Here is a 12751-nt window from a genome sequence, read left to right as displayed (position 1 = left end):
AAGCATAAAAGTTAAAAATCTTTTAAATAGTTAACACTAATATCTAAAATGGTTATAATTCTGATATTATACATCTTCCACATTTTTAGAGAAGGATAGTGCGTGTTCTGATATATCCATATCAATTGAATGTCTTACAGATAAAAAATAATGTTGGAAGCAGAATTAGGGAAATTTTCTAAAATAATTTAGTTATAATAACTGCTTAGGTGTAGAATAAACTAAATTTATCTAAATTTTTATAGCTTCCAAAAATATGGTTTATTAAGGTTATGAAGGTTATTTATGTTTTAGATAATTATCTAAAGAATTTAAGTGATTATTTAAGTAACTTGTTGTGGAATTAAACCAGGAATAATCAATTTCGAATGTACAAATTTGAAAAAACTCAAGAGGTTTTTTGAAAATTATTAAAAATTATTTAAAAATGAAGAATTTAGAATTTCTTCAGCAGAGTAAAATTAAAAGAAGTTGATTTGCTTAAATGGTAATCTTTTACCTGGAATCATCTAAATGTTGTCACTGACTAAAAATTATCTCTTCAAATTTTCCTTATCAAGAAGTACTAGGGAGGGCAGCGCCTGTGGCTCAGTGAGTAGGGCTCCGGCCCCATATGCCAAGGGTGGTGGGTTCAAACCCAGCCCCGGCCAAACTGCAACAACAAAAAAATAGCCGGGCGTTGTGGCGGGCGCCTGTAGTCCCAGCTGCTCAGGAGGCTGAGGCAGGAGAATCACATAAGCCCAAGAGCTAGAGGTTGCTGTGAGCCGTGTGACACCACGGCACTCTACCGAGGGCAGTAAAGTGAGACTCTGTCCCTACAAAAAAAAAAAAAAAAAGAAGTACTAGGGAAAAGTCACATTCATGTTAAGAAAGGGAAAATACCTGAATGTAGCATTAAATTTAAGTTTGTTTTGTTTCATTTTTCATTTTGGAATAATTTAGAAAGAATATGCATTTACTCGATCTTTTACATGATGAAGAAAGTATTATTTTATGAAATTTAAAATAAACATTATCAAAAAGTTGCAGAGATGTATATATATGCATGACTATTTGATATCTTCCTTGCAGAAAGAGTAATTGAAAGGAACTAAAAACACACTTGCTTATACTAATAGAATAATTTGAAGGAGAGAATTAAGTGGCTCGAAGGCCCCATATACAGGAGGTAGTGGGTTCAAACCTGGCCCCAGCCAAAAACTGCAAAAAAAAAAAGGCAGTTGATAATTTCTTAACATAAATTACCAGCATTTATTCATTTACCAAATATTATAGTGTATCAATATTAAAAAAATACTCTCACAAAAATCTCTCTGTTTATATTTTTATAAGCTACACATATTGCATTTTGCATTTAATGCTAAAATGTTCCGCAAAATTTACTGAATTCTTGATTCTATTGTAAACAAGTCTTCATGCTTTAATATTTCTGAAATTAATTATAAGCTCACAACTGATATGTATATTTAAGTTAGTCATGTTTTTCCCTGTAAAGAGAAATAGAATAAATCTAAAAATGAAAATTCGACTGTATTTTACTACTTATATTGGATTACCAAAGACTCGGAGAAGATGTATCAGTTGAAGGTGAGGACAGAAAAACAGATCCGTTTTCAGATATGTAACTCTAAGACCTTATCTTGTGTGTACCTAGATCATTAGGTAGGAAGTTGGTGGAGCAAAAACCCACTAATGGGCTATTGATTCATGAATTGAATTTATGTAAAGATAATGTTGTAGACCACAGCATGGCTTTATCTAATTGTCCTTAATGAAATTATCTATCATAAAGATTTTTTTGAAAAAGGAAAAACAGTCTTTAGAACATTTCCAAAAATTTACATCATTTTTCTTCGTTAAAAAATATCATTTATTTTCAAGCAAAACTCTCTGCAGTCAGGGGTAACAAGTCCAATAGAATATTGTGACCTAGAAAAGAACATTGGAATATTAATGCTAAGTAATCAGATGATTGTGAATGGGTTTTAGTTAGCATGTGGATCTCAGTTGACTGTCTCGGGCTTTCACTATGCTGGAATTACATACTCTCATAGCACCATCTGACTTTTCTGTGTAGCATTTTCCTGAGTTAAAATTGAAAAATCATTGTACATCTTTTGATGTCATCATGAGAGTTCAAACCCCATCATGTCTTCCACTGACCCCTAATTACATATTCAGTTCCTAGCACAGATTTGGCTCAAAAACTATGTCTTTAATGAATTAATGAAGATGCGATACATTTATTTCCACTTTTTATATCTAGAGTTGCTGCCCTTAATTATTTACTTCCAATTTGTTTTCAAAAGCAATTTATAAAAGGGACTGATGACCAACAAAAATAAACATAAAAGAGCATAAAAGAGTGTCGATCATGTCTTCCTTTTTACCAAGATTATATTGGCATGTTATATTCAATTTGTTTTGGCTATTTTATTTAAATGTGCCTAACAAATTACAGAACTGTGTATTTGTCTTACAACATAGAATCTGACTCTACAACAAAATTGGGTTTGTGGCAGGGATTCAATTATTACAAAGGATTTCTTTTAAAACTCCCTTATTTTCCCCACTATTATATTATTTGCTATTCACATAGTTTTCTTTATGAATGGGTGGAAAATGTAGTATCAGCACTACATATTTAGTGTTTACATGGTATTTTATCTTTGCAGAGTTATACAATGATTTTTATAATAATATAGAATTATTACCATATGTTGTGCTCTACAGGGATTAATACTACAGGGATTAATATGATTTGGAGTTAAATTTTATTTTTACCCTAAGCCACTAATTTGTAACTTAAAAGGACCTTTTCATTTCTTTTTAAAGGCTATTTATTCTCTAGTGTATGGAAAAAATGAATAGGAAGTAACCCTCCCAGTAAGGCAAAGTGAAGAGGCCTTTTTACATATCGAAACAATCTAAGCATTTTCCTATATTTAGAAAGAAAAAGGACCACTATCCATGTGTAGTATGGTTTGTTGCAATAGGAATGCAAGGAGGAGGTCTTAATCCTCCTCTTCAGCTAATATTGAGGGACCCTAGGACAAGTGTCTTCATCTCTCCATGTCTCATTTTCCACTGTTGTCAGAAGAAGAACATATCTTCTTCATCTAATTTGTGAGTCTATTGAGAGAACAAGAATGTGGATGAAAATATTCTCATGAATATTTAAACCCCCATCAATATCTACAAATCATAACCTCTTGTTCCTCTAGATGTTAAAATGTAAATTCTCTGATACTGCTATTACATAAAGAGTAATTAAAGAGCTGCTTGTATGATTGAGATGATTAAAAATGTCATCTTTAAATATCTGTGCATTGAAAATATACATATACATATAATGAATTTGCAATATCATTTATACTTTAATATTGAGTACAGTTTCCTTAATTTTGTCTTCACTTTTATAAGGATTTTTGTAAGAAAACTGAAGGACAACATTACACAAGATATCTTGTAAATTTGCTAAATAGAAGGCGAGATTTTCTCTTTAAAAATGAAATGGCATGCCATAGTTAAATTTCTGGACAATAAATAAGGATTAACCTATGTTATACTTACATAAACACAACCGTTAAAGAAATATATCTCTGAACATAATTTTGGTTTAGATCTAATGTTATTTAATATGTTCTTAAATTCAAAAACAACTGAACAGCAGACTGTTACTATGTGTAAGCATTGCTCTCTAGAGCTTTCCATCAAAACAATGGAGACTGATACCCTACCATGCCCCTATGTAAATTAAACATTTTGATTTAATTGATGGGCTGAAAAGATCTTAGGTATATCTTCTAGACTTTACCATCTGATGCTAGAATCAGAGAATCAGAAAAATTAAAGCTGATAAATAAATCTAAATCTCATAGATAATCTAGTCCAGCTACTACAGTTATAAGAATAGTACTGATATACTGCAACCGATCACAAACACACAAAAGATAATGGTGACGGTATCTAAAACATAAGTAGTTATTATAATTTATATATACATATTAGTACAGTCATCATTATACATAGCTTTACTTATTCTTATACATACATACATATGTATCCACATACACACTTATTATTAGAGTATGTTACTTTTTATTATATGTTACTTTTAAGCAAAGCATTTAAGTTTTCTGTAACCTTGATCTCCTAATCTGTCAAATGGGCTTGACATAACTACTTTGCCGAGTCATAGTGAAGATTAAGTATGTCTGTGTGTGTGTGTGTGCATATACGTAAATTTGATTCAATGTATGTGTATACATGCCAAAAGTAGAACATAAAATTGATATTATATTGTGACTATTTGTTTCTAACTTGAAAGATAGCACACAGATTTCTCATAACCCAGCAGCAGAAAGATGTAGTCTTCTCTCCACATCCACCTGAATGAAATATTAGTTCTGGAGCATCCATCTCAATTGAAATCCTGAATTTTTAAGCACTTAAATTGTGCTGACACCACCCACATTTGTCAAACAATTCCCCAAATGTTTAATTATAACTTTTAATCAACGTTCTGTAATCATTTGGCAGAAGTACTTTGGAGAACAATAAGCATGTACTATTCCAGCAAAGCCTGGTGGTACTCAGAAACTCTATCTTGGAATGGCTGCAGAATTACAGCAGAGAGGTATCCAGCACCCTTATAACATAATAGTTACAACAAAGATAAAGTCTCTAAAGTGAGTCGTAACTTGCTTCCAATTTGAGTGGAAATTTTAAATGTTAAAACAGAGACTCTTTCATTACAATAATCCATATAGCAATTATTTTGAGATTATTAACTATTCTAAAAAAAGTTTAAGATATCAGAGACATGTTTGTAACTAATTAAATTAACAGCTAATTTTTAGCTGGGTATTTTTGGTATTTTGTTTAGACAGTGATGGGCAACTAGACTCTGGGAAATATTGGGTGATAACTATTTCTTTTCTTTCCCCCCCTCAAGTAGATGTTTGTTTTCCTCAGGGTAGACTATTTGAAATGCTATGTCTATAGCAATTAAACAGGCTGAGGATTTTTTTTCCAAGGTAAAACAAGGCAGGGAATTTAGAAAGATAGGAAATAATAAGTTTGGCTGTAGAGACTAATTCTGTAAATAAATAGGGTTATATTGAAGAATCACAATATTTACTCTACCTGCATGCCCATAGCCCATTGAAGTTAAAAACTATGTAAAATTTAAGTGTGTGTTAAAAATACTTTAGCAGCTCATAGGAAAAGTCACCTGGAACACTTCCTTTTAGGTAACAACTAAAAATCAAAAATATTTATAAATCTTTAACTCAATTTTCTTTTTAAAAATTCAGGGCCAGCACTTCAAAGTTAGATCTTTGAGCACTAAAAATTCAATCCAATTCATTACTGCTCAATCTACCTTCAAAAATAATTCTTCATCACTTAAAGTAGATTATAAGATCTCATTTTATTAAAATGAAAAGTTTTTTCTTGTTTTACTTATTCTAACTTACTCAAATAATTTCCTATTGTATCCTAATTTTTTCTTTCCTAATAAATATATTTTTACTCTTACATGAAATAAAGTTACCTGAAAGGGTTTATAAAATTATAAGATTTGTTTTAAACCTAAATGTATGGCTATATATGGAGGTGGAGTATATACAGTAATTACATTTGCAAATATAGTTACATATTCATATATGTATGTATTTTTTATTTTTTTAAATAGTCAATATCTTTTCATATGTAATGTGGGTTTATTAAGATTCTTTATATTATTTCTTATATTTTATTATTTGTAAAATACACTCAATGTTTTCCATATAAATAAATTCTCAATGTTTAATTAATTCATTAAGCTCAACTTAATTCAGAAGTGGTAATAAAGCACTTTTAAATATTAAATATGATGATGAATAAAGTTTGGAAATCAACAGAGTATATACTATTTTTCTTCCATTAGGCTACTTGTTGAAAATACTCCTGTTGAATATATCTGGTCTCCACCCCAGACACAATGATTTAGAATTATCCAATGTACCTAAAATCACCTTTTCCTAGATGATTTTTATGATACATTATGAATAAATATGTGAAAGTTTAGAAAATTTTGAGTTTCAGAAATTGTGTCACTTATAAGAAAAGACATTAGCTATTAATATTTTCACCCTAATACTTTTTTTCTTTTTTGTTTTATTTTTGTAAAGGCACAAACTAGTACATTTAGTCTTTTAATGAGAAAAAAAACTTATTCTTTTAGTGTTATAGAAATTTTAAAGTCAATTAAATGTATCATCTATTTCTCTTGAACTTTCTGGGTGGTCTTCCTGCTACTGTTTATTCCGAAAGGCTATTTTACATTGGCTCCTAGGGTACCAAAGTTTTCCCAGGATTAGCTGGAAAAAAGCTGTCCTTCCTCAGAATCAGCTTCATAGATTAAAGCTTCTATTTATTTCCATTATCATTCTTCCATTCAAATAGCCTTTTTTATGAGATTGTAGCAAACTGAAACTCTGATCACATTCTCTGCACCAAACTGCAATGACTCCTTTTACTGTTACTACTGAGAAAATATAAAAACTACCTTAATTGGAGATTTTTCATGACAGATAGCTCCTATTATTTAGAGTTCTTTAAAAAGCTCATCTAGGGTACTCTGGGAAAAATTGACAATTACAATGTATTATCAAATTTTACTTTCTATATGACATTGAAACCGAAAAGATGGGTCTATTGCAACATGCAGACCTCTTAAATACTAAACTATTATGGACAATAGTAAAATTAAACATGTTTTGATTGAAATAGAACCCTTGTAGATAAAATAAACAAGAACATCCTCATCTTTTTAGTTATGAGATTGTTTACCAAGGTGGATGTGAGTTCCTCTATGTCCTGTCTGGATTTTAATCCACAGGTTTTATAAATGGTAGAAATATGGGAAAGATATTATCTATTACTAAGCAACTATCATCTCTTTAACTTCTGAAGAAAATTCAGTTTAGTAGCTACACACAACATTAAATATAAAAATTGTGCTCAAATTTTCAATAGAAAAAAATATTTTTGCAGGATTCCATAAAGTGTATTGCATATAAAATTGTTGTCAATGAAAGACCCTATTCTTTTCTGAGAAAGCTACTTAATCTTATATGAAAATAATATTCTGTTTTTATAGTAAATGAGCAAGAACCTACAAAAAGTGCTGAAAGGGATTGAGCAGATCCTCTGTCTTCTTAGAAACTCCAGAATGAGTCTTTCACTCTTGTTTTCGTGGTTTTTTTCTTTTATCAGATATCTGCATATCCCATTAGCTACTATAGAGAAGGGAAATCTAGAGAATTTGACTAGATCTTGTCAATAAAATAAGAAAATAGTCTAATTCCTATTTTTTTTCAACTCCCTTTGTTACAAGTACTACAATAAAATTGTCAATCCCCAAGAAATTCCTTAGAGTAGTGTCTTGATTTCTTCTGTCGGTATTTTTTTTTGGGGGGGTGATGGGATATGTGGAGTAATTTTTATAGTGCTTTATTTCAAAATAAAGGTACAGAAGAATGCAAGTTATGCGAACAGTGGACCTCTAACCTGTCTTTGGTCTGAGCTGGAAAGCTTGGAAAGGGAAGGTTTTTAAATGAGTAGATGAAAAGTGAACTAAGCTATATGGAAAAATAATCCCCTAATATTCTTAATGCAAGAAAATTCACGAAAATTTGAGGGTAACACACTTCAGAACACATAGATACAGACTGTTTTTAGGACTCCAACCTCCCTCCTTCCCCTCTTTTTATTTCTTGCAGCAAGGCACTAAAAAATTAATGCAGAGTTCATGATTTTGGCATCACATTCACCTGGTTCAGCATATATTTTGACACCGCAGCAAGGCCAACTCTTTTCCAAACTTATTTTCCCCAGCACATTCATTTAACTATCATACGTTCTTCACCCAGCACCCAGTGGGCCCCTCCCATGCTCCTTGGCTCCATGGGCCTTCTGTCTGTATGGATGTCCTGTGTAGATTTAGAGATGTCCGGTCAAGCTAAACAAGCCCCGGATTTCCCCTGACCAAGGCTGCTGTCCCTGGTGCTGAACCGTGTCTGCCCACCGTGGGAATGGGCTGCCGGGTCAGTGAGGCTGAATAGAAAACCTGGCTTATCTCTCACATAAAAAATTCATCCAGTTTTGCTAAAATGAAATTTCTTCCATCACTTGAAAGTATTGACAACTATTTGTAACTAATCTTCCTTAAGAACTGTATTTGAGGATATAAAATCGAGCTTGCAATTTAAAATCTATACCAAAAAAAAAAAAAAAAAAAAAGAAAGAAAGAAAGAAAAAGAAAAAAAAGAAAACCTGGCTGGCTGACCTTAGCAACATCCAGGTGCCGGAGCAAGCCGTGCTTCAGCGCTGAGGAACAGAGCAGCCCGCCTCCTCCCCAACTCCTCCCTCACATATATTTTTCGGGGGTGCTTCAGGACCCCATTTGTAATTTTCTCCTCCAGACCTCCACCCCAAACGCTTTCAACATGGCCTCAAATGCCGGCGTGTGTCGGCACAGCCCACCTCGATATCAGACTGCAGTGTTGTCAAAATGCTACTCCCAAATACAAAGTCTCTGTGAGGTTAGCTTTTCTGCTCTAAAACAGAACAGAACATAAAAGCTATAAATTGATAAATAAGCGAAAATGACCTTCCTCTTGCCTCCCTCCCATTTTCGCCCCATATATTCACTACCCCACTAAACGATAAAACCCTGGATCCCAGGAGAGTGTTTTAAATCTGGGTGGTCTCCTGAGCTCCACACCCGCCACCCCTTCCCCCACCTCTTCAGAAAAAAAAAAAAAAAAAAACGCCGAAAAAAGGCGTCTTACCCCGGGTAGAGCGATAGCAGGAGCAGAATCCACACCGTCATTTTCTGTGAAAATAGAGGAGTCGAGTCGACTGAGCTTCCTGTGCTCCACATATTTGGCGAACTCATCGCTTTTCTTTTTTTTTCCTCCTCTCGCCTGCCTGCCTCTTGCCACTTCCTAGCCCAAGAATCCCTCCCCCTTGTATTATTATTATGCTTATGATCTGATGGTGGCTCCCCCCACCTGCCTCTCGTAGGTCCCCTCAGTGGGGAGATGTACTGCTATCAGCTTAGGGAATTAATATTCAAGGGGCAGGAATAAGATCAGCATAAACGCTTGCAGATACCATCAAGCGTCAGCTCAGGCAGAGGCTTCCAGGTTTGGGGGAGTCGTATCACAGAGGCAGGGAGAGCGCGCAGGGAGGGACCCTCGCGGAGACCCGGACGGCCGCGCGCCCATACCCATCTCATGCCTCTCGCACTCACGTGTACTCCCCCAAGTCCATCATTTCAGGTTTGTTTATTTGTTTGCTTTGCTTTATTTTATTTTTTTCTTTTAGAAAGGGCAGGGCCGTGAACGTGTGTGTGCGTGTACTTAAAAGAAATAAAAAAAATCACTAGAGACTGCATGATTACCACGCAGATTAACTAGGAGGTCAAAGTGTAAGTGATGCACGCCGCCGCAGCAGGATTTAACACATGCGTGGTGTCTCTCCAGCGCTTTTTAACCCTTCGCTGCATGCACAGGCATGCAGGAACTGCAGTTGATGGGGATGCTTCAGCAAGCCCAGAAACTAGATCACCCAGTGACAGAAGCTGGTGTTCCTCAGATCTGCCAAGCAGCCTTGTTTTAAAATCGTGGTATCTTAGAAATCATGATTATACTGTTAAATGTGGGGAAGCAGATGGTGAGGGAGGAGTGGCTGTTTTTCTGTAAGCCACTCTGTAGGAAGACAGATTTGGTGTATTCAATTTGAATGAAGGGAGAAAACACTGACAGAATTAAAAGACAAGCAGAAATTCTGTGCTTCTCAGGATTCATTCTTCCCTTGTCTGTTCTCCATTCCCATCTAAAGGCACAAACTATTTGAACATTTAGGTAAAGAATTGCATGGGGATAGCTGATTGAGTAAAGAAATAAACCAAAAACAGGAGACTGCTTTTTGAAAGGGGGAAAGGGAGCAAAGGAATATGATGCAGAAGTCATTTAACAATACAAAGAGATTTCTATTTACTATGTGAGATTGGCTTATTTTTGTTATTATTCTTCTTAGCAAAATCTTGAAAGTTTTGGGGACAATGGGGTAGTATGAGCATGTTTCCTTTTTGCCTAGAATGTGTAGGATAACTGGGGATACTGATAGACATATGGGGAAGGTTCCCCTGTATGTCAGAAAAGTTCATTCACCACAGAGGAAACCCTATTTACTCACCATGAGGAAGAAAATGGAGAGGGTTTCTGTGGTTCCTGCAGAATCAAGAAAACAATGAAGATATGCATAAAGAGGACCAATTGGATCCCTCAGGGAAAGTAGCAAGAGTCCTTTCAAAACAAGTGCATCTTCTGCAAAGAAAAAACCATCTTCTATGAATGGAACTTGGGGGAAGAATGCAGGAGACATAGGAATAGAACATGAGATAATCTAGTCCAGAACTCTATCTCTAACTCTAAAATATACCCAAGGAGAGCGGAGAGAATCACTAGTGGTTACTGCCAATGTTGTAGGCAGAGGAGATGCATTCTGACTGTGAAGCAAAAAAGACCCGACAGACACACCTGGAAACCCACATGGCTGTAGAACTCTGCCTTAGGCAGAGATATTGTAGGGCACTTGAACAAAATCTAGTAAAACAGCAAAGTGATTCACAAGCAGTTTTGACTTTTTTCCCAGTGTGATTAAAATGGAGGCAGAGCAGACATAAATCCCTTTTCCTTGTCATTCTCTGTTCCACTATAGGGACTTTTGCCCCTTCTTGTATTTATAATTTTTCTTTTAAAGAGCCTAGGTTGGGCCAGGTGTGGTGACTCCAGCCTGCAATCCCAGCACTTGGGAGGCTGAAGTGGGTAGACTGCCTGAGCTCACAGGTTCAAGACCAGCTTGAACAAGAGTGAGACCCCATCTCTAAAAATAGCCATGCATTGTGGCGGGCGCCCTAGTCCCAGCTACTTGGGAGGCTGAGGCAAGAGAATCATTTGAGTCCAAGAGTTTGAAGTTGCCAAGAGCTATGACAAAATGGCTCTGTCTCAAAAAGAAAAAAAAAAAAAAAGAAAGAAAGAAAAGAAAATAGGAATGTGATCAAATAGGCATAAATTTAAAAAAAAAACAAACCTACATTGTTCGTTGCTGTATTTCTATTTTTAGTGAAGTCATCCAGCCATATTTTTATGTGTATATTTACTGGCTGGTTATAAATCAGTAATGTGGTGGAGCCCATGTAAATTGGATGTTCATACTCCGTCTGAGAGGAGTTAACACTGCTATGCTTTGTGTCTAGTTATAAAACACATAAAAACAGACCAAACCAAACAACATTTATACATGCCACAGGCTAGAAAATATTTATTAAATTATCTATATGTAACAAGTTTATCTTCTACCATAAAGGACATTTCCAAATTTTCCAGTGGGTTTATTCAGTGACAAGAGTAGTGGGTCTGTGGGGATGAATCTTGTCACAGTCACAACGTAGTGATTCATATATTGATTCCTTATCAGACTTATAAGAATCCTTGCCAAACAGAATCTATTTTCATAATGAAATATTTCCCAATGTATTATGAGAAGCCATAGAGGAAATTTTCTTATTTACAGTATCTGGGTCTGATTGTCCCATTTGTGGATAGAATGCCTCAGTATGCCTCTGTGGATCTTTCTCTTACGGAGACTGCTCTCTGAAAAAAGTATTTTAATATGTTTTCAAAGATTTTTCAACACATGTTGTGTTCCTTAGTATTGATAATAGACCTCTTCTAGCATTGTAAATAACCTAAATGTATATATGTGGGTAGAAAATGTATTTTCCTCACCCTTCCCAAGTTCCATATCTGAGATCCTCATAACAAAAGACAGATAACCAAGAGAAAAAAGCACACACATCCATTTAATGTAAGTTTTACATGACATGGGAGTCTTCAGAAATGAAGACCTGAAGGAAAAACACTGTATCGTTCATGCTATGTCTGATGAAGAAGTGGATTGTTTTGAAGAAATAATTATTGGACTAAAATAGGTATTTCCTAACGGCAATAAACGGTAGGAACTCAGTAAGTTCAGATTCTTCTTTTTGTCTGTCTTCGTATGTAAGAATATTCTTTTTCTCCAGATGTAAGGAGGATACTTCTGGGATATGGGTCTTATGGACTATTTTCAAGAGAAGGTCAATTCGGTTTTATTGCCCACTTTAGGAGAAAAGGGGCAAAGGGATTTAAATTTTTTTTTGTAGTTTTCTGACCTGATTGAGGAGAGAGGGTGTGCAGAAGAAAGTCAAAATGACCTTCCTGCTTCTTGGTTTTCTCAATTTCTTTTACCTTGAAATACTTAATATGCCACAGCGCCATATTTTGGTGCAGTGTGTCCTGATCCTAGGAACTGTAACAAACTGGTCAACATACATAGGTGGTCAACATAGGAAAGTAGGCCTATGATACTGATATGTACATGTGGTGCATGTCCAGTCTATGATGGGTAGGTCAACTTATGGAGGTGGTCAATGTAAGAAAATGGTCAACTATGGAGATTCTACTACATATATATTCATCAGTGTGTGTGTATATAAAAAAATATATGTATTTAGTAATATTACATTTTAGAAAACTTTATGGTTTTCTAAAAAAAAAAACTGTCATCCGTATACTCTGATTTTAACAAGTCATTGTTCAATATACATCACAAAATCCCAAGACCAGAGATGTTGGCGCAGACGTGGAGAAAA

The 12751-nt window shown here is 34.7% G+C and overlaps 1 protein-coding gene across 2 annotated transcripts in view; it reads right to left on the bottom strand.

Moving 5' to 3' along the window:
- The window catches only part of GABRG2 (gamma-aminobutyric acid type A receptor subunit gamma2), a 147151-nt gene extending 137834 nt beyond the window's left edge, over positions 1 to 9317 (bottom strand). The window contains exon 1 of one of the 2 annotated variants that reach the window (XM_053566857.1): positions 8841 to 9317. In XM_053566857.1, coding sequence (XP_053422832.1) covers positions 8841 to 8947 — 107 coding nt within the window. In that variant the 5' untranslated portion in view covers positions 8948 to 9317. The remainder of the gene's footprint in view (positions 1 to 8840) is intronic. The other variant, XM_053566856.1, reaches the window with a different exon arrangement.
- Between the last annotated feature and the right edge of the window lie 3434 nt (positions 9318 to 12751).

Source organism: Nycticebus coucang, chromosome 17 (genome assembly GCF_027406575.1).
Source record: "Nycticebus coucang isolate mNycCou1 chromosome 17, mNycCou1.pri, whole genome shotgun sequence".
Taxonomy (NCBI): Eukaryota; Metazoa; Chordata; class Mammalia; order Primates; family Lorisidae; genus Nycticebus; species Nycticebus coucang.
This window is presented reverse-complemented; position numbering and strand designations above follow the sequence as displayed.